General features: G+C 43.9%; 1 protein-coding gene across 4 annotated transcripts in view; it reads right to left on the reverse strand.

Moving 5' to 3' along the window:
* Positions 1 to 23,526, reverse strand: part of CACNA2D3 (calcium voltage-gated channel auxiliary subunit alpha2delta 3) — a 795,640-nt gene that overhangs the window by 466,953 nt on the left and 305,161 nt on the right. For all 4 annotated transcript variants that reach the window (XM_049715277.1, XM_049715280.1, XM_049715279.1 and 1 more), the window contains exon 5: positions 16,563 to 16,725. In XM_049715277.1, coding sequence (XP_049571234.1) covers positions 16,563 to 16,725 — 163 coding nt within the window. The remainder of the gene's footprint in view (positions 1 to 16,562; positions 16,726 to 23,526) is intronic.

Genomic DNA, 23,526 nt, shown 5'->3' on the forward strand with positions numbered 1-23,526 from the left:
GGTCCTGGCCCACTAGCCATGAGAAAGCCCTGGAGGTCTCCTCAGCCAGCTCCGAAGGCGTGTGGACCAAGCAGAGTTGTGGAGCTGAAGGAATGCAAGACCAAGGCCAGGAAGCCATGGAGTGCATGGAGAGCCAGGAGACAGGAGGCAGAAGGCCTGGGCCCACTGCGAGGTTCTCAGGATTCTGCTCAGGGAAGAGTCAGAGCCCAAGGAGCAGAAAGCAGACACATTTACCAACTCTGAGGTCACTGCCAACGCACCTCGTTAAATTGTAGCCAACAGAATGCAGCACCGCTACACCTGGGCAATACTGTGTCTGCAACCTGTATGGCAGGTGCTAAGCAACTATAATGCACATCAGCCTCAGCCCTGCAGCAGGGCCCACCTGCGATGCCAAGTCCTTAGTTGTAAGGAGATACTGGAGTGGACAAGGGGCACTGGGGAGGGGGCTTTGGAGCAGTGGCTATTCACTAAGGACACACATTGTTTCAATATTTGAGCCACTGACTCAGCCACACCAATGCTTCCTGGCTGGAGGGTGGTCCTGGCAGCAGGAACTATCATTAAGAACTAGCCATGGTGACACTCTGATCTGGTTATAACCAGCTGACCCTCATCGTGAGTGAGGAACAGCCAGGGTGCCAGGCTTCTCCGAGGTTCCCTCTCCTGGGAGGCTCTTGTTGCTCATTAAAGCATGGCAGATAAGGCAACTGACTTGGGAGTCAGGCAGACCTGCATCTGAATTCAGACTTGGACAAGTAACTTAACCTCCCTGAGCCTCAGTCTTCTCATCCATAAAATGGGTGTGCAATGGCAATAATGGTGGCTAAGACTTTATGAGCCTTCTGATATGCTAGAGTATGTGTCTGTCTCTCTCTCATCTAGTCCCCAAAATAACTCCACAAGTTGAGTTGCGTACAGTTATTCTCCCCTGAGACACAGAGTGGCTAAGTATTTTGCCTGAAATCACACACGGCTGAGTGGTGGCGCCTTGATTCTAACTCAGGCTGTCTGGCTTCAGAGCCCATCCACTGACCCACCAGATCTGATTACCTCCTGCTCATGGGGGTGCTGAGGGCATCCAGGGAGATGGTGTAGATGAAGCACTCACCACGGCACCTCCCCACGGTCAGCCCACATGGGGCGGCTGCTGTCTTGATTATCTATTGTTATCCCTTGGGAGACAGGAGCATCTCGGTGGATTTTATGTTGATACCTGCTGGATTTTTCCCTCAAAAAGAGTGAACAAAATGAAGCTTCTCTGTGAGTTCAGTGTTTCTTACTCACAAAACTGACAGTTCTGTTCTTTAGTATCCTTCTTTTCATTCAACACAGTAGCCCAAACTGTACTTAAAAAAACAGTGCCTTTGGGATGAATGAATATGAATGAATATGAATATCACTCAGCTGTTTGCTGGACACAGTTCAAGAGAGCGTAGAGCAAGAAAGACAAAAGAAGAAAAGAGCATTTGGCCTGGTGTGGGGATGGGAACAAAGTTGATCTGGCCACTTTCAGTACACCTGCTTCAAGTCTTCTTTGAAAAAAGGAGGGTAAACTGGCAAATAGGAAAAGAATAAAATCCTTATATATGGATGCATTTAAGACACTGGGATATTCTGTCTCAAAAGGGAGATATTCCACTGATGAGTGACAGGTGGGGAAGGATCCTGAGACAGGTGCTAACGACAAACTTAAGAAAACAACAAAGAGCAGAGAGTATGACAACCTATTCTTGAAATCCAAGAGCATATTCCAGAACACTGTAAAAACTTACTAAGCAAAGAGCCTCTAGTCAGTCTTTAAAGTCTGGTTTAGGAAAAAGCAAACCACTGCTACCCAATTATGTGCGCACCTTAGGAGGGAGGGCTTGGCCAGGTCTGCCTTTTCTCAGGGCTCCCGAACCAGCTGAGGAAACCTCCCCACTATCTTCCCATTGATGGCCCATCGCAGGCACCTCTTCAATTGGGCTCCCAAGGCACTCGGTTCTGCTATTTCCCCTCTTTCACTCTGCCTTTGATGGCAGTGAATACATGAAAACCCAGCCCAGAAAAGTCTCTGAAGGACAAGAACGGTCCAACTTCCCTGCACCCATCACTGGGCTTTGAATAAAGCAGACCCAAGGGAGGACAAGCCCACATGGACTCAACTGCAGAGGCTCTGCTTCAAAGCTCTAGTGGGAAAACCACAGATTTGGGGCCAGAAGACTTTTAACTCCAGTCTGAGTTCCATCATGTAGAGTTCTATGCCTTCAGTCTCTCTAAGATGTGGATCAATCCACCTGCCAAAAGATAAAGTCACAGTGTGTTGCATTTATCTGAGTACCGAGCTAGGAAAATATCTACCAACGTAGGTATGAGACAGTGCAGGAGCAGCTGTTGAGGCAGAGACCACTCAGGGGCTGTCCTACTTCCATGGAGTAAGAGGGAGAAAAAGAGAAAAGATCAGCAATGCTCAGAAGTGACTCTCCCACTTCAGAATGGAGAGAGAATGCATGACGGTGGCCCTTTAGAGATAACAAAATAGAGCTGTCCACATTGTGCAGAGAATGACATCTTGGAAAATAAGGCAACCACACTGTTCTTACTAGAACTCTACCTGAAACATATGAGGCATGAATTTTTGGGTGTCACAGGATTCACAAGCAGGCATTTGGAGGAACTGGTAAGCACTGAACAGAGATACACCTGAGAGCTGGTGTCCTATATTCACAGCCCACCTGTGCTGCCAACACTCTTCAGGTAGTGAAGATGCAGGCCAGGCAAGAGGAGGGTGCCTGAGATAGGGGGTAGAGCAGAAGGGACAAGATACCTTAGTCCTGGGCCTCCGTCAGGCAACCCCTCACCTCCAGAGGGTCCAATGAGGCTCAGGAACAGCTGCTTCATAAAAAGCCCTCTTGCAGGGTACCTGAGACAGTGCCGATGAGAGCACAGTAAGACTGCTCAGCTGCCTGCCTTTGGCTGGAGAATAGAAAACCTCACTTCTATCAGTGTGACTCTTGGAAACACTGAGATATTCTTTCCCAAGTGCAGAGTGTTCTTCATATTTGAGGCAGGGCTTCCCCATGTATGGGATACCCATCAGTGGGTGACTGAAGCATCATGGAATCACTTTAGAAGGAAACCAATTCTCTTTTCCCAGGCCAACATCGTTTGTATGAAAATAACTGCTGCCACCATAGGGACACAAGATGACACTAAATACCATCTCCAGCAAAGGCAGTGTCTGCACATGAATGAGTTACTCCATGGTCCTCCTACCTCCAACAAAACCACTGTCAGCCATACCCGCCACAAGCTGAAAGGACTAGCAAGTGGAAGGCCATTAGCAGTGTACACACAGATGTGTTTCCTTTCATCAAATAGATGTGTACCTGAAAAGTACTTGTAGTTGAGTAGCTTTTGTAAATCAAGTTCTTTTGTTCTTTTGTTTTTAATTCCTAAAAAAGCAACACATGTCCCTGGTAACACATTCGAACTGAACAGAAGGGTAGAAAGTGGAAGGTAGGTACTTTAATTTCCTATACATCCCTCTAGAAGTGTTCAGTATATTCAACCATTTATGTATATCTTTCAAACACACACACACACACACACACACACACACACACACACACACACACTCTCTCTCTCTCTCTCTCTCTCTCTCTCTCTCTCTCACTCTCTCTCTCATGCATTGTACTACGCATTTTCTTCTACATCCTTATCTTTTCCTCTACGTCTTGGTCACTTATCGGCGTACCCTTGAGACCTATCACCTGAACACATGGAGCTACAGTTCTGAGTCTCTGAGTCCCAGGAACACCAACTCCTTCTGAGATGTTAGTGGTTGTTCCAGGATAAAAGGACGCCCTGATCAAAGAAGTTTGGGGAAAGCTGCCTCATATAATTAAATGTCTTTCTGTCTGATAGAAACTCCAATTCCTTGAATATCTCATGGACACAATGGACTGCCAAGAGTGACAGACTTTACATGGCACCTCCTTCCCTTATTTCATCCCAAAACATTCTTTCAAGGACTGCTTACTGACATCTTGTGCAACATGATCTCTCTTTGGGATACTCCCAGCCCTGCCCCAGGCTTTACCTAAATTATTTCCTACCCTCCTTTCAAGCGTCAGGCAAGCTCATCTTCTTCAGGAAAACGTCCTCAGACCATGGCCGTACCTCACTCCTGGTTCACCCCTGGTCCAGGCTGAGATGCTCTGGGACACACTCTCGTTGGACCAAAGCTCCCTCCATTGCACTCCTTCTGGTTGCATTAAATGCTCAGTGGTGTGATTACTCCCCATCTGCCTCCCTGCTGGCCTAGAAATGTCAAGAGAGCACAGGCAGCATCTGCTCATTCATCACCACCCCTAATGCCTAATGTCTGCCACACCAGAGGAGCTCTGTGAACATCTATTAAATAAATACATGAGGAGCTTCCCTTCCCTGGTGGTACAGTGGTTAAGAATCCACCTGCCAATGCCGGGGACACGGGTTGGAGCCCTGGTCCAGGAAGATCCCACATGCCACAGAGCAACCAAGCCCATGAGCCACAACTACTGAGCCCACATGCCACAACTACTGAAGCCCACGTGCCTAGAGTCCGTGCTCTGCAACAAGAGAAGCCACCGCAGTGAGAAGCCCGCGCACCACAACAAAGAGTAGCCCCGCTCACCACAACTAGAGAAAGCCCGCGTGCAGCAACGAAGACCCAATGCAGCCAAAAATAAATTAAAAACATAAAAATAAAAATAAATACATGATAGTGGTGTTCCCAGAACCCAACTCTGCAAACGCCACGCCAGTCCCTACAGAGGAAGAATTCACTTCTCCTAAACCTACTACAGTGACCTTTCTGGTGAGGCAAAGAGCCTTTTTGCATGTTGAATCACTGCTTCCTTACTCACTGGTCTCATGTGCACTTTGGTATGGCAGGTTTGCAGGATTAAATGTGGAACCGCCTCATCTCTGACAGAAATATCCTCAACACGTGAGCCACTGGGACATACTGACATTCTGATACAGAATTTGCTTTACATTTTTAAAACGACTTTCTGCTGCAACATTTATTTTGATCAGGGGAAGAGACTGTAAGTGTTTATGCAAAATAAGACGGTGGAGGAAATTTATGAAATTTATAAATTTATAAATCTATCATTTATGATAGATTTCCATATGGTGGGAAGAAAATAGCACGATTTGACAAAAAAAGGGTCTTCCATTTGCCTCACACGTGAAGCGTGCACATAAACAGGTAGGACACAGCTAACTGAACATGCGGGCACAGCCAGAGGGCGGTGGATGTAGTGGCATATAGGACAGAGTCTAAAGAGGCAGGGTATCCAGGAGGTGCTGAAGGTAGTGTTGGGGATGCAATGTGGACTTGCCCATTTTACTAGCTGAGTCATGCTGACCAATCTCTAAGCCTCAGTTTTCTCATCTGGAAAATGGGAATAATAATTGTTTCTACTTCACTGAGTTGTGGGTAGAATTGTATTATATTAGATCATGCTTGTGCCTGCACGTCATAAAGACCACATAAATGTTACCTAGAGGAAGGAAACTGAGACACGGGGACACGAGTGGACTAATGCACAGGTGAGTGTCTCCAAGGACAATGGCTAGTGTGTTCTGGACAGAAGAGTCCATAAGCTTGGAGCTGGGAAAGGGGAAAGAAAGTGAGAAGTGAACAGGAAGATTTCCTTTACTCCCTCTCTCCCCTGCAAGAGGAGGCACAGGAAACAGCTGAGGCCCCCGGAGACTTCTGAGAGTCCTGGGTCCCATACAAAATGAAAGCAAAGAGTGTTATCTCAAACCCTACGGCATTTAACTGACAATGACACCAAGGTTCTTGGCAGCTGAGCAGAAGGACATGAACACCAAGAGCTGCCCCCTTCCCCCCTCCCCCCCACCCCCGCCGCCAATCCAAGCACGATGAGCAGGGGGAAGATGGGCGCAAGTATCAGGGACTGGCCGTATGCAGAAGATACTCATGGGCTTCCAAACCCCAAGCAACTCTGGCTCCACACTGTTTTCTGTTCATTGAATTTCTTGATGTACAACTCCAGTGATAAAAGGGTTTCCAAGGTGCAGGAGGAAAAAGAATGTCAATTTGTTCAGTGTCATAGATACTCCCAGGCATAGGCCATGCCACTGTGGGCTTTACACTATCATCATTCTTATAACAGTACTAAGTCACTCTTAGTAAGCTCTTACCACCCACTAGCCACAGGGCTAAAGATTTAATATGTATTGTTTTCATTTAATCCTCACAAACCCTATGAAATAGGTGTTACAATAATGAGTACTTAACAGATGAGCAAACAGCATAGCCTGAGCCCTTGTGGTGGCAAGGGTCAGCATCAAGGCAACCACCACACATCACACTCACACCCAGATCTCACGCCCCTGAACAAGCCTCTGACCAACCCAGCGCATGCCAGGGAGGGCTGCTGAGGAGCCCAGGGCCAACTGCAGGACTCTCTGTGTGTCTCCCCTGTTTTCCCCAAATCCTGAAGGGCCTACCTGCATTTCCTCAGCAAAGCAATCTCTTTCTCATTCTTGGGGACCTGTGGCATAGCATGGCTGATTGAGTCAGTCCAGGGATAGTGGTTCTTAACGATTTTCCCCACTGGAACACATCTGACCATGAGCCCAGGCTGCAACATTCACTGCTGTCATTTCCAGAGTGCTGAAAATGGTCCCTCCCTCCCAATCAAAATACAGATCGGAAAGTAAGCACCTAAGTGTGATGTTAGCATAGGAATGACCTTCAATTCCCTCTAAGTCATCAAAAAAAAAAAAAAGAAAGAAAAGAAAAGAAAAACAAATCACCTACAAACTCTGACTCTCTACTATTTACTGTGACATTTCACAAATGTCGAGACACCAGGTGAAAAAAGAAAACACTGTTAGTATATCATTTCTGCTCCTGCATTGTCCTTTACTGACCTGGCCCCTCCTTTTAGAATTCCTCTAGCCTAGATTCAGCTCCTACCAATCGCAAGCCTCCATCCTGATTTCTATTATTCTGAAAAGAGAGAGAATAAAAAATGCAAACATATTAAAAGACCCTGAAAGTAGTATTATCTCATTAGACATACATCTAAGACTATTGTCTTCAAAGGGAACCCTATCCCCCAAAAATCAAATGCACAGAGAAGTAGAATTGACAAACCAAAAGCAGAAAAAAGAAACCCAGCAATCTGTTTGTCATGACCTATAGCAGCATAGGACTAAAGTACTCATATAGTGACACAGGTTCAAGAAACATCTGTGGAAGAGCTTTTCTATTCCAGCCCTGGTGCTAAGTTCCAAAGGGGATGAAGAAAACACAGCCCCTGCCTCCAAGTTCAAGGGGGAGAGAGCCCAGTGAAAAGGAAAGCACCAAACCATGGGGACATAAAAGAAGGACAGGTGACTGTTCTGGGGAGGAGGGCTGAGGCCAGAAGGCAAGACCAGGCTCTAGGAAGCTGCACTGTCAGGAAAGGGGAAGCCTAGCTCTGCAAGAGGAGAGCAGGTTGAGGGGAGGGCAGAGCCCAGGGGTAGGCATTCAGGGAGTCAGAGTCCTGATGATCTCACGACCCGGAGGAGGTGGAAAGGAGAGGCCAGTGAAAGAGGGCAGAAGCCCGGTGTCAGTTTGTGACGATTTGCACGTCATCCTGCAAACAGTGCTGAAGGGAAGGGCAAGTGTGTGCTGGGCTTGGGCAGGGCCACATGGAACTCCCGCCCCCGCCCCCAGGAGCAGGAGCTGGAGAGAGTTTGACATGAGGAGTCAGCGTGTACCAATCAAGTGTCCCAAGGTATGGATGCTGCACCGGGCCCGCACCCTTACCTCTGCTAATGCCCAAAATGACCCTTCACACCTTACAGATGGGGAGACTGAGACTCAGAGCATGAAACATTTTTCCCCAGACCACCGAGCTGGCACTCACAGAAGTTCGAGGCAAGTCCAGGCCTACCACACTCCAGAGGCTCCCCAGTGGTTCTGAAAAGAGTCTGGAAATGATTCAGGACATGGACAATGGGGAATTTACAGGTCAGTACCAGGGTGAAAGGGGACCAGAGGGACAGGAAAGTGTTTCAGAGAGCCTTAGTGGGAATTCCCTTCTCACTTGCTTTTCAGGAAACCCTCCACCAGCACCTGAAGTCATGCATTTGAGTTTCACCCCATTTAACACGCCAGACCTGACCCTAGAACAGAGTGGGGGAGGTTGGTTTGGAATTCTCTCACAGTAGGTTGTGGAGGATGGCAGTCCCTACCTGCTGCCTGCAACACACCAGGTAGTGGTAAGTGAAATACTGCAGCTAAGGTGCTCAGTACAGAGTATGCCTCTCAGTAAGTAATCAGCTCATTCACTCATTCATTAAACAAGTTCAACATGTGGGTTAAACATAAGCCTAAGCAGAGGCCACAGCAAGCCACAGGACATCCTCTTTCCACTAACACCACCTCTGATGAGATAACAGAGATAAAAGAGACCCAAACCTATGTGTACACAGATACACATCTTCACAGACCTATGTTTGTGCTATGCCCACACACACAGTCAGAAATGTGAAAGAACTGCCAAAAGAACTTGAACTCAGCCACTCAAATGGTGAATTTTAAGACAGAGACAGTCACTCTAGGACATAAAAATATAATTTCCAAACTAGAAGAGAAAAATGATGAGTACTTTGGGATAACAACTGTGGGGTCACTTCAATGGCACTATCATCTGTGTATCTGGCCAAACACTCTTGTCCTGTCGTGCTCTCACTGATGAAACAGGGTTGGGAACATTCACCTGGCCGTGGGGGGCCTGCAGGTGCCAAAGGGCCATGTGCTGGGGAGGGTCCTGAATGTCCTTCGCTAGAAGCGAAGCAGTCTGTACAGGCCTGATCCTCTGATCCTTATTCAAGATTCCAACTTATGGCCATAGCACCATCACCTTCAGTTAGTGCCAAAAATAGATGTAAAAGCAAGAGTCTAGCCTACTCCAAGTGTTTAGCTCAGAATTCGAAGAAGAAAACAAACCATTTAGAGTCCATATTTGACATCCTGGAGTCAGTTTCTTTCTTTCTATCCTTCTTTCTCTCCACCACCCCCTTCTCTCTCACTCTCACTCTTCTCTCTCACACAGGTGCACACACACACATACCCCCAAGCAAAGGGAAAAGAAAGAAACAATTTTTAAACACAGCTTTTAAAAAGGTTCATGAGCCTTCTTGCACATCAAATGGCTCCTAGAAAACAACCTCTTAATGATTTCCATGTAAATGAATCAGAAACATATGGATTAAATTTCCCTTAAAATATACACATGTAATTAAGGGGAAAAGTGCTTGGCAAAATGCATTTTGCATTTTATCAAACCCAGCACTGGAAAAATAGGTTGAGACATCTGACAAATCCAAACCCAGCAATCCTGCCCATCCCTACGGCAGCCCGGGACCCAAGTCCGCCAGGCTAGACCTTCCCCTTTCTTGGGATTTTCAGAAGAACCTACTGGATTGTAACACACAGGTTGGTTCCTCAGTCTCTACAGTGGTGGTTATGGGTCTCCCTTTTCCTGGACCTGTGTTCATCTTCAGGGGCTGGGCCCCCATACACAGGAGAGCTTGCAGCCCATGCTGGCCTGACTGGGCACCTTCCTGGGATGTCTAGAAGATGAAGGGGTGGCCTCGGTCATGCCTTGCAATTCATACCTCACTCCACCTCTGCCAAGCAGTGAACCTCTCCCAGGCCCTCCATTACTGGTGGAGGAAAGGGAATCGAGACTGGGAGCTATTCCCAGTGTCTTTTCTTCACCTGTACGAGAACCAAGTGAGAAGTTTTTCTAAACTGCTCCCTTCATTCATTTGCTCACCTGGCAACAAGTATTTATTGAGCACCTACTAGGTGCAAGGTACCATGTTGAGGCTGGCAAGTCATCAGAGAAGAACACAGAGAAGGTCCCTGCCCTGGTGGAGCTGATGTTCTTGCTGGAGCTCACTCTCTGGGGCCCGATGCCCAAGGGCTTGCACCTTCACCATCCAGTCTGGGCCACACACCATTCCTCTCCACTGGGCCTTCTCCGCACCAGGCCCTGGACTTCCCCTCCTCTCCCTTCTTCCCTCTTCCTCAGTGTCCGGGCCCAGTGTTCCTCTGCAGACCTCTTCCCAGCAAAGCTCTCAACCATATTTTACCTGTCTCCGTGGTTTCCATGAGCTTCTGATGGCCTTCACAGCCTCTCACCACCTGGCCAGCCCTTGGAGGCCCCATACCATAACCTTTCTGACTCCTCCCCACCCCAAGTCCCCTTGGACACCACACTCCCTCATTGTTAGCATCCCAGCCCCATGCCCACCCCCCTGACACCTGCTCACTGTTTAGTCCTTCTGCTGGACATGCTTCCCTCCCAACCACTCCCTTCCCGTCTAACTCCTTCCTCTCTACCTCCTCTCAGGGAGGGCTTTCTTGGAGCCCCAGGACCAGGCCCGGCCTCCTGCTACATGCCCCTTAGCACCATACTCTGCCTGCCCGTCACCTGATCATGACTTGTTCAGCATCTGTCTTCCAGCTCTGCTCAAGGAGCAGGGCCCACATCTTTCCTAGTTGTGGGCGTATCTCTAGAGCTTGGCACAGTCAACATTTGATGAATGAAGGAAGGAAGGAAGGAAGGAAGGAATGAACGAATAGATGAGCAAATACTTTATAGAGGCAATAATATTCTGCTTGTCCTCCCTGCTATGTCCCACTTTCTGTCCCAAGCAGATAGTCACATCAAGGATGTTTGCAGGGCTGATATGCAGACGCTACATGAGTCAGCACCTCTTCCCAGCTCACATGGGAACCTCAACTCATTGGAGTTATGACACTGGGTATCACGGAGGGAAGAGGAGGCATGGCCAGAGAAGGGTCTGGGGTCTCACTACAAGGAGCAGGGCCCAGGAAGAGTTGGAGCTTCAGAAGGAAGGCTAGTGATGGATGGGCCCAGGGCTGAGGTTCTCAGCCTGGGCAAAAGTTCCGAGATCCCAAGGTGACCCAGAAGTAACTGAGCCCCAGACACTTGAGGGAATAGGTACCCATCCTCTCAGAGCTCATGGTCAGAGAGGCAGCCAAGTAAGCTGGACTCCTCATCAGAAAATCCAGGTCCACTTGCCATGGACCTTCCTACCTATGTGACTTGGCCTCCCTGACATTTAGTTCCTTCATCTGAAAAACGGAGATGAGAATATTGCCTAACCTCCCTCAAGGGGCTGCAGAAGGAAATAAAATGAGGCCACAGTGGTAAAATGATACCACAGTTTAAACTGCTTAACTTCTAAAATTCACATTTTCCTTTATCCAGCCTAAAACTACTGGAGAATAAAGCTACTACTTTTGCCTCTTTTCTGCTTGGGTCTAAAACACTGACGTGCTACAGGATTCTTTCCCTCCCCTCTCTCCCCCAGCCAAACTATAGAATCATTTGTGTTTAATGTTATCTATGGGCACATTTTCAAGCCATCACCTTTTTCCTTCCACTTTTATCATGTCTTTCCTCTGTCTTGACAGCACCATGGTTACAGCACAGGTATGGGGAGGAGGAGGGCGGGGAAGCAAAATGGGATAAGGAGAAAGGGGAAAAAAAACCCCAAACAACACAGAATCACCGAAACTGCCCTTTTGTGTTCTTTAGCAACCACATGAGACAAAAGAAGCAGAAGTTTAGGGTCAAACTCTGGCCAATTTCCAGTTCTTGGATTTCAACCACTTTAAAACAAAAATATTTGGGAGCCAAAGTATTGTCTTTTCCCTTATGGCTCACAGAGCAGCAGCCCAGGCACTGGGGTGGCATGTGGTCCAGAGAGGACACAATTAATGAAAATGCTGGGTTCTAATCCTGCCTCTACCAGCTGGGGAACCTGTGACCTGTTGTTACTCCCTCTGAGTTCAAGTTCTTCCTGTCTTAACCATAATTGCCTGTGAGAATCGAACAAGTTAATACAGTGATAATCACAACAGAATGCATTGGTCTTCATCGAGTACCAGACTCTCTGAAAGGCTACCTGTGCTATCTAACTGCAACCCCATGACATGAGTCTTATTTCCCCTCCAGCAGGTGACAAGAGACAAGGTCAGTGGGCTAGCCACTGCACCCCAACCCACACGAGCATTATTCTTGCTGTGCTCATGATAATCCTATAAGGTCAGTACTGTCATACTCATTTGACAGCTAAGGATGCTGAGGAATGGAAGGAAAGAAAAACTTGCCTAAGCTTGTGTACTGGGTGGCCTTTTCAATGTTTAATCCTCACCAAAACCCCCTGAGAAGGTGACTGGGATTATTATCTCCAGTTTCTGAATGAGGAAAATGAGGCACAGCTATTTCATGTAGTCACAGATGCATGGCTGGTGTTAGCCATAGTGGCAGGCGGTCCTTACCAGGCTGGCTCTGGTTGTGGCTCTGGCCCCTGGCTGCCCTCTCTCATGACCATTTTCTAAGCCTTATTCTCTAACTTTCTGGGAGAGCCTGTGAGCCACCCAATGTCCTTTCAAAAAGTATCTTTTCGGGCTTCCCTGGTGGCGCAGTGGTTGACAGTCCGCCGATGCAGGGGACACGGGTTCGTGCCCCGGTCCGGGAAGATCCCACATGCCGCGGAGCGGCTGGGCCCGTGAGCCATGGCCGCTGAACCTGTGCATCCAGAGCCTGTGCTCCGCAACAGGAGAGGCCACAACAGTGAGAGGCCCGCGTATTGCAAAAAAAAAAAAGTATCTTTTCCATTTAACTCAGCCAGGGTATGTTTCTGCTGCTTGCAGGCACCATGGAAAAATGACAGCCCAGGTGGCATTCCCTACCTCATCCACTGTAGAAAACCCATTATGTAAAGAGCATGGTGCTCGGGGGCAAAGGAAGCCACCAAGCAGGCTGAATCAGCAGAGCCCCTGCCCTCGGAGAAGTAAAAGGATGTATGCAATGTACTTCTAGAACAAAGTGATACCAAAACAAAGGACCAGAGTCACTTACAAAACAAAAGTGTAATGGAATTGAAGAGGTTGTACTGAGCTGTTTTTTAAGAATGAGCATTTGGATAAGCAATAAACAGGGAGGCAGGGATAACAGAAATGAACAACAAGATACAATGGAGGAAAGAGAAAGGTGTACTCAGTGAACAGAAGGGGCTCTCACCTGGGTAGACAGAGAGGAGCAGCAGGGATGAAGGGGTAGGTTGAGGGCAGAGCATATTTCTTTCATACACACATATACAAACACACACATACCCAAATACACAAAAACATACACATTGTGTATGTGTAGGTGTGTATGTGTACCTACATATGTGCCTGTGTAAATTTTATACCACTTCAGCCTAGAAATTAAAGAGTTCAGCTTTATCTGAATCCACTGTCAGACCATCCTCAGGTCTCACAAAAGCACCCTGACCCACGCTTTACTCCTAGAGGAAATGGATTGTTCACAGCTTCTAAGGCATGGGCAGCTAGTCTCCAAAGATGTCTCAACAGATGGTAAGACTCGCTGGTCGGGGATGCCAGAGCAGCCGCTCAGCAAACATCTGCTGGTTTCAGGAAGAAGCTGCTTCATCAGGCACCATGAGGACCCTAAGACACATTTCTAGACTCCAGACATATGTCTCTTTGAATTCTCATGGCCAATAGGTCAGTTTGCCCTCATGTCACCAACTCTGAGCCTGCAATTTCTGTCAGCGCCTTCGAGAAAGGCACCTCAAGCACAGAGGTGAGCACTGACCTGGCTGAACAGCCTGGTTGCAAGGCCCTGCCGAGGAAGCAAAAGAAAAGCAGATTACAGAAAAGAGGTAGATTTTATCAGCAAGTTTCATCTATGCCTAGAAGTTATGCCCAAGAGCACAGCACACAGCAGCTCCTAAGCAAGTATCATATCAAACCACTCTGCTATGTGCCCATGGGGGTTCAAGCTGCCAGGGGAGCATGGCCCCCTGTACTGGTTTCCTTTGTTGGGGGCAAGATTTCTAACCCAGGAACATCTCAGCTAGTGACCAATCTCTGAGCATGTGTTTTAAGTACATGTCATCAATAACTAGATCTGAGCTGGAGAGCACTCTAAACATGAAATACATTTCTGCAACATGAAAAGAAAAAAGACTATTTGGGGCTGGTTTGAATTAGGTAGAATGAGACAGGAATTTTCCTGAAGTCCCCTACTCTCTTCCTTGGGCAGCTACTCACTGCCTGGCAGAATCAAGACACAGTGCCTGGGGGCTTTAGCCCATGACCCACTGCCTGGCTGGGGGACCACTGTGTCTGAGTAGCGGTGGTAGGCAGACCTCATGAGGGGTGCTGAGGATGACGTTAAATAAAACTATCTACCTCTGTGGCTCAAGAAATCTGACTATCTATTATGATTCTGCCTAGAGAGACTTGCAGTCTGTGTGATCAATGGCAGTGCTGGTCCCCTAGTGCTGCCACCACGGAAAGGTACAATTATGCCTTTAAAGCTCAAGGTGCAATTAAATCTCTATAATGGGGCTAATGGTTCAAGCAACCTTGAAGCAGTTGCCATATTTAAAAAGATCATTCTGAATTGTTTTATGTCTGGAATTGCTCTGTAAAATCTGAACTTTTCATCTTCCGTTGAGAATGTATTTAATGCTGAGAGAATGGTCTTTTTGCAGACACACTGCACAAAAGGGGGTTTCCTTCTCATCTGGCAGGATCTCCCTGGAGGACTAAACTCCACCGGACAAAGCTGAGCTCAGCCCTCTAAGGCTTGGGTTCTTAGGAATCTGCTTTCTGAGGAAGAGTCCAAAGTGAAGATTAGGTCACAGGATACAGTCCAATCCAGAGCTCACTAGGGGCAACTTGGACTGACATCACTTTCTCTGAGAGACAGAAAAGAAAAACATGTGGCAGCTCACAGGAGCAAGTGGTCAGGTCCCCTCCCTGGAGCTCCCACTGCCCCGGTCTTTCAGTAACTGTGGCCAGCAGGTGACACACGGTATCCTATGATCTCTTTTACCTGTCTGGTCCCTAAGTTCACTATGAACCTCTCAAGGAAGGGGCTGCATCTGGTTCACCACAGGGGACCCAGTAACCATCAGAATAATTAATGGATGGGGTGCTGCCTCACAGAACATTAAGGACCGGTAACAGGTCAACCACGAAAGGGAGACATTAGATATCCAGACCCAAAGGACAGGCACAAGAAGAACACTACAGAGATGGTGAGTTGGAAGCTCTTTAATCACTGACCAAGCTCTTTAAACAGTAACCTAGAACAATTCAGAAATGCAATTTATACTCACGTTATTTCCCGATAATAATGATAACTAAGATGCACTAGGCAGTTTCCACGAGCAACAGTTGTGCTGAAGATGCTTAGACATCACTTCATATCCTCACAATAACCCCCTGAGGGAGGCAGTATTCTTATCCCTATTTTACAAAGAAGGAAACTGAGGCTCGGGGAGGAAAAGTTACTTGTTTAGGATTACAGAGCCAGCAAAAGGATGAGCAGGATTCAAGCCCAGAGCCTGTCTCATGACCACTGCTTTCCTGCCTGTGATACTGAAACTGGCCCCCAATATTTCTAAAACATCAATAGCTTATAATGGAGTAGATTTTTATTTTGAAGATGCCACAGCTTTCTAATTTATTTTTTGGGGAAGACAGCTCTTTGTTTAGGATCCTCCCAGGTATGACAAAGCAGAGCAAACTCCTACTCCATAATGGTGAGGATGAGGAAAGTAACGTCCTCAATTAAACCCTTTGTACTCATCATCTGTTTCATCCTCACAACCACCCCATGAGGTAGATGCGATTATTATCCACATCCTAGAATATAAGGAAATTAAGGTCTAAAGAGACAAGGTGGTCTCAGCCTTTCAAGGTCACAGCCAGTAAGAAATGGAACTCAGGATCTAATCAGAGGCCGTCTGCTGCCAGAGCCCAGTCCTTGGCTATTATAATCCCAATTCAAAGGGGCAGATGGGAATTTGGGGAGAAGAACTCTAGAATCCATGAGAAGACTGGATTTGAGGAACACAAGCCTGAAAACAGGGAGCCTCATTAAGACTCATGCTGCTTTGTACTCTAAGACCACAAGTGATTCCATGGTAACCCTAGGAACTCCAGAACCCTCAGATACCATCACAAGGAATGGAGGAAGAAGAGAGAAGGCTCTGTACGCTAGCGCCTGCCGGTTCAATGCAGCTATCTGTTTTTGTAGATTAAATGTTTTCTTGGAACCAGCCAATTTACATATTATCTGCTGATTTACATATTACCTATGTATGCTTGCTTCTGTGCCAGAACAGCAGAGCTGAGTAGTTGCAACAGAGACTTTGTGGCCCACAAAGCCTAAGTAAGATATTTACTATCTGGCCCTTTAAAGAAAAAGTTTGCCAACCCCTGGACTACAAGTTAGAGGGCCTGATGCAAACAGGAGCCAGGAAAACAGCAAGCCCAGAGTGTCCAGGCAGAACAGGCACACACTTCACCTATCCAGCTGGTGCCTGACACACCCAGCTTATAACTGTTTTTCAAAAAAGCATGATATCCCAAACCAGCCAGCCCTGCCCCTCACACCCTGCCCTCTCTACCCTCCAAAAGGAGCAGCAGCAGTGAGCCTTACCTTTGTTGTACATGTTCGTTGGCACTTGAACGTCACTCAGGCTGATGTTCACAGGCAAATTATTAAAATGGTCATTTGGGGCTAAGATGAATTCCTTCCCCAGCTCCAAAAAATTCCCATCTTTGTCCCTTTCATTTATCAGCACGGCATTGAAGTATTCATACTGAAAGAGAAAGTCAAAAAACATGACATGTGGCTTAGGGAAGAAGGCTGTGAACTCAGACAGACCTGGGTATGGTTGCGGGCGGTCTGTTCCCTACACTTGTGGATCCTGCTCTAGTCACGTAATCTGTAAGTCTTTCACACCGTCTACGGCTGCTTTTGTACAGGTGTGATAGCATCATATAACTATTTCCCAATGTCATTAAGTACTCTTGAAAAACATAAATTTAAGAAGCTGCTTAGTACTTCCTTATGTGAATATAGAGGAAACTGCCCCAAAACATTTTAATTCTTTAAAGTTTGAAGACAGACCCTGCCTTTATTCAGCCTACCTTTAAGTAGAAGGAGACTGGAAAACAACAAAAATTAAATAAATATATAATATATTAGATAGTCATACTTGTTGTTCTAAGTGCTTTCCATATGTTAACTTATTCAATTCTCCTAACGACTCTATAAAGTAGGTTTTATGAGTATTCTAACTTCACAAATGAGGAAATTGAGGTAGAGAGAATTTATGTACGCTGTCAAAGATTACACCACCAATAAGCAGAACCAGAATTAAAACACAGACAGTCTATTTCCAGAGCCTGTGCACTTAACTGCTGTGCAGTACTGCAAGATGGTAGATGGCAGGTGTGGTTGGAATTATCAGAGCAGGAATTTAAAACAACTGTAATTAATATACTAAGAGCACTAAAGGAAAAAGTAGAAAACAGGTAAGAGCAGACAGATAAGTAGAGAGACAAATATTCTAAGAGAAATAATCAAAAAGAAATGCTAGAAATCAAAAACACTATAATAGAAATGAAGAATGCCAATGGGTCATCACCGGCCTGGATACAGCTGAGGAAATAATCAGTGAGCCAGAAGCTACGTCAGTAGAAACTTCCCAAACTGAAAAGCAAAGAAAAAAATTAATGGGAAAAAAGGAATAGAATATTCAAAAATCACAGAACAATTACAAAAAGTATAACAGATACGTAGTGTAATGGGAATACCAGAGAAGAAAGACAAAAGGGAACAGAAGAAATATTTGAAGTAATATTTCCAAAATTAATGAATGACAAACCACAGATCCAAGAAGTCCACAGAAAATCAAGCACATGAATACTGAAAAAAAGAAAAAACTACACCTAGGCATGTCCAAACATCCAAACTGCAAAAATCAAAGACAAAGAAAAAATCTTAAAGTAAGCCAAAAAGAGGAAAAAACCTTACCTACAGAGGAACAAGGACAACGATTACATCAGACTTCTGTTCAGAAAACATACAAGCAAGAAGAGAGTAGCACAAAATACGTAATGTTCAAAGAAAAGACCTACCGGGCTTCCCGGGTGGCTCAGTGGTTGGGAGTCCGCCTGCCAATGCAGGGGACATGGTTCGTGCCCCGGTCCAGGAAGATCCCACATGCTGCGGAGCGGCTGGGCCCGTGAGCCATGGCTGCTGGGCCTGCGCGTCCGGAGCCTGTGCTCCGCGACGGGCGAGGCCGCAACAGTGAGAGGCCCACGTACCACAAAAATAAAAAGAAAAGACCTACCAACCTAGAATTCTAGAATCTAGAAAAATTATCCTTCAAAAGTGAAAAAGAAATAAAGACTTCTTCAGACAAAAATTAAAGAAATTTGTTGCAAATAGACCTGCCTTGCAAAAAATGTTAAAATTTCATTAAAGGGAGGGAAAACTACACAGGTCAGAAACCCAGAAAAGAGTGTTACAACAGGAATAAATGAAAGTAAAATATTTAATTTTCTTATTCTTAACTGACCTGACAAATAGTTTGATCAAAATAATAATAGCAACAAATTGGATTATTATAGTTATGGATAAGTGAAATGAATAGCAGTGTTATACTACCCATGAAGTGGTACAAGATTATTTGACAGTGGACGTGAATTAGTTGTAAATGTATACTGCAAACTATAAAACAACCACTAAAAAAATTTTTAAAAGAAGTATAAATGCCAAGGAAGGAGAAAATACTACGTTATGTAATATGCTCAATTAAAACCAGAGAAGGCATAAAAAGAGTAGGAGACCAAAAAAAAAAACAAGGGCAATGAATAGAAAACAGTTATAAGTATGGTACATATTAATCCAACTATACCAATGCTCATTTTAAATGTGAACGGTCTAAATAGATTTAAACTGATGGTCACAGTGGATAAAAAAGAAGAACCAACTATATGCTGTCTACAAGAAACTCACCTTAAATATAAAGAACAGGTCGATTAAAAGTAAAGGGATAGAAAAAGATACACTATGCTAACATTAATCAAAAGAAACCCAGAGTGGCCATATTAATTTCAGAAAAAGCTGACTTCAAAGTGAGGAAAATTATCAGCAAAAAAGATTGGCATTACATAATGATAAAGGGGTTAATTCTCCAAGAAGACATAACAATCTTTAATGTGTATGCACCTAATAACAGAATATTAAAGTATGTGAGGGAAAAAAATGATAGAACTACAAGAAGAAACAGATAACATGCTACTAAAGTTGAAGACTTCAGTACCCCTCTATCAGTAGCTGATAAATCCATCAGGCAGAATACTGGTAAGGATACAGTTTGAACTGAACAGCACAGCAACTGAATCTAATTGACTATAGACTAATTCATCCAACAACAGCAGAATATACATTTTTCTCAAGCTCACATGGAACAATCACCATGACAGACCACATTCTGGACCATAAAACACACCTTAACAAATTTAAAAGAATAGAAATCATACAAAATGTGCTCTCAGACCACATTGACATTAAACTAGAAATCAATAACAGAAAGACAGCTGGACAAATCCCAAAATATTTGGAGATTAAACAACATATTTCTAAATAATACATGGGTCAAAGAATAAGTCTCAAGAGAAATTTTAAACTAAATTAAAATCAAAATATAACTTGTCAAAATTTGCAAGATGCAGCAAAAGCAGCGCTTACAGGGAAATTTACAGCATTCAATGGATGTACTGGAAAAGAAAAGAAGACCTAAAGTTAATCGGCTAAGCTTCTATTTTAGGAAACTAGAAAAAGAAAAGAAAATTGAATCCAAAGTAAGCAGAAGGGGAAAAAAACACTTTTTAGAAAATTTTGCTGAACAGAAATCAATGAAAATTGAAATCAGGAAATCAATGAAACTAAAAGTTGGTTCTTTGAAAAGATTCATTACAGTGAAAAGATATAAAGCAAAATCATCAAAGGAAAAGAGACGCATGTGGCAAAGTCCAGAGGAATCCAGATGTGAGCTTCCAAGATTTCTCTCCCAGCACAATTACATAAGATGTACAAATTCTTTCAGCAATGAATGGAGGACAACACATTTGAAAGGTTGCCTACCAGAGAGGCTCAACAAAGACTCAGTGCTGGGGCTTCCCTGGTGGTGCAGTGGTTAAGAATTTGCCTGCTAGTACAGTGGACACAGCTTCGAGCCCTGGTCCGGGAAGATCCCACATGCCGCAGAGCAACTAAGCCCGTGTGCCACAACTACTGAGCCTGTGCTCTAGAGCCCACAAGCCAAAACTACTGAAGCCTGCGCGCCTACAGCCCATGCTCTGCACCCAACAAGAGAAGCCACTGCAATGAGAAGCCCATGCACTGCAACGAAGAGTAGCCCCCGCTCGCCGCAACTAGAAAAAGCCCACGCACAGCAACGAAGACCCAATGCAGGCAAAAATAAATAAATAAAATGAATTTATTAAAAAAAAAAAAAAAGGACTCAGTGCTAAGGATTTTTACTGGGTGTTGGTCATGTAGCAACACTAGTTACCAACTTAAGCTAATTGACTTTAAGGAATTCCACACCTAGCAACTATAGAGCACACATTCTCTTCCAGATCATAACAGTGGGAATTCAGTATATGATAATGATACAAAAAATATCAATAACATCTAAGAAAAGATGATATCTAGAAGAATCTTAAAGATTTTGAAATTAAACAACACACTCCTTAATAATACATGTACCATGGAAGAAAATGACAGAAAAAGTTGTAAAATATTTTGAAATAAATGATAATAAAGAAATAAATATTTGTAAGATATAACTGAAACAGAAATTAGAGAAAAATTTATAGATTTTTAAGTTTATCATAGAAAAGGAGACATTTTTAAGATGAATAGTCTAAGATACTACCTTAAGAAGATAGAAAACAAGAACAAATAAAACTGAATGTTAAAAGAAGAAATAAAGTAGTCAAGATAGGGACTTCCCTGGTGGTGCAGTGATTAAGAATCTGCTTGGCAATGCAGGGGACACAGGTTCGATCCCTGGTCCGGGAAGATCTTACATGCCATGGAGTAACTAAGCCTGTGTGCCACAGCTACTGAGCCTGCACTCTAGAGCCCCCGAGCCACAACTACTGAGCCCACGTGCTGCAACTACTGAAGCCTGCATGCCTAGAGCCCGTGCTCCTCCACAAGAGAAGCTACTGCATGAGAAGCCTGTACACCACAATGAAGAGTAGCCCCCACTTGCCACAACTAGAGAAAGCCCACGTGCAGCAATGAAGACCAAATGCAGTCAAAAATAATAATAATAACAATAATAATAGAGATAAAAGCAGAAACCAATAAAACAAAACAAATAACAGGGGGAAAAAAATCAATGATATCAAAAATATAAAACCCGAGCTAGACTGATGAATAAAAAAGTAAGAAAGCACAAGATACTAGAGTCAGGAATGAAAGAGAAAACATTATTAAAGAGCTGACAGATAATGAAAAGATAAGAGAATAATATAAACAACTTTATACCAATATTTGACAATTTGAGTTAAACGTCAAATTCCTTGAATAACTGAAATTACCAAAATTGACACAAAAAGAAATATAAAATATGACTGGCCCTATGTATACAAGAGAAATTGAATTCACAATTAATAGCCATGATAAAACAAACAACTCCACGTTCAGATGACTTAAATAATGAATTCTATCAAATACATAAGGAAAAAATACAAACAATCTTACATAAACTCTTACAAAAAATTAGAAGGAGGAATATGTCCCAACTTATTTTATGAGGGCAGCATAACACTGACACCAAACCCAAACAAGAACAATTTCTGGAAAAATTACATGCTAATATCACTCATTAATCTAGATCAGAAATCTTAACAAAATATCACATCAAATGCCCTATCATTAAAAGGACAATCCATCATTACCAAGTTGTATTTATCCCAGGAAGTCAAGGTTGGTTTAACATTTGAAAAATCAATCAACACGGTTCACCATATTAACAGAATTTTTTTAAAAAAATCATATGACCGGGCTTCCCTGGTGGCACAGTGGTTGGGAGTCTGCCTGCCGATGCAGGGGACACGGGTTCATGCCCCGGTCCGGGAAGATCCCACATGCCGCGGAGCGGCTGGGCCCGTGAGCCATGGCCGCTAAGCCTGCGCGTCCAGAGCCTGTGCTCCGCAAGGGGAGAGGCCACAACAGTGAGAGGCCCACGTACCGCAAAAAAAAAAAAAAAAAAAAAAATCATATGACCAAATAAATGCAGAAAACATATTTGAAAGAATCCAACTTTTGTTCATCATAAAAACTATCAGGAAATTTAAAATAAGATAAAAAGTCCTCAACCTGATAAAGAGCAACTATGTAAAACCTACGGCTAACATTATATTCATGACAAAACACTGAATATTTTTCTCCTAAGATCAGTAACGAGGCAATTATGTCTTATCACTTCAATTCAACATTGTACAGGTGGTTCTGGCAAATGCAGTAAATTGCATGAATGAATGAGTAAATGAGTGAATGAATGCCATACATATTGGAAAGGGAAAAAGCTATCTTTTTCTGCAGACAACATGACTTTCTATGTAGAAAACCCTAAAGAATGCACATAATCTACTGTAACTATTGAGTTTAGCAAGGTCACAGGATATAAGATCAATATACCAAAATCAATTATATTTCGTTGTACTAACAAAGAACAACTGGAAGAACGATAGCATTTACAATAGCATAAAAAGCTTGACATACTTAGGTATGAATTTTTAAAAACATGTGTGATACCTGTAAGCTGAAAACTACAAAATATTTCTGGGAGAAATTAAAGAAGCCTTAAATAAATAGAGAGATATACCTTGTGCTTAAGGATTGGAAAACTCAGTATTAACATGTTAATTCTTCCCAAATTGATCTAAAACTCCAAAGAAATCTCAATCAAAATCTCAACAGGCTGTTTGTAGGAATTGCTGAGTTAATTGTAATTTTAAAGAGAAATGAAAAGGATCTAGAATATCAAAAACAATTTTTAAAAAGAAGAAAAAGGTCCAATGACTCACATTTCCTGAATTTAAGTCTTACTCTAAACTTAATTAATCAAAATGGTGTGGTATTGGCATTAAAGCAGACAAACAGGTCAACGGAACTAAAGAGAGTCCAGAAATAAAGCCGCACAGATACAGTCAACCGATTTTCAATAAAGGTGCTTAGATAATTCAATGGGGAAAGTATTTTCAACAAATTGTGGTGGAACATATGACTAACCATATGAAAACAACATCCTCAACCCCTAATTCACAACATACACATATTCATTCAAGATGGCTGAAAGACTTAAATGAAAAAGCTAAATCTATAATATTTAAAAATACAAAAAATGATGAATAACTTCTACTGCCTTCAGGTAAGCAACGATTTCTTAGGTTATGGAAAACACAATTTTTAAAACTGATAATTTGGACTTTATGAAAACTGAAAACTTCTGATCATCAAATTCACTATTAATAAAACAAATAGTAAAGCCATCATTGAGGAAAAAGTATTCATAATACATACATCTGAC

This window comes from Orcinus orca, chromosome 10 (genome assembly GCF_937001465.1).
Source record: "Orcinus orca chromosome 10, mOrcOrc1.1, whole genome shotgun sequence".
NCBI classification, from domain to species: domain Eukaryota; kingdom Metazoa; phylum Chordata; class Mammalia; order Artiodactyla; family Delphinidae; genus Orcinus; species Orcinus orca.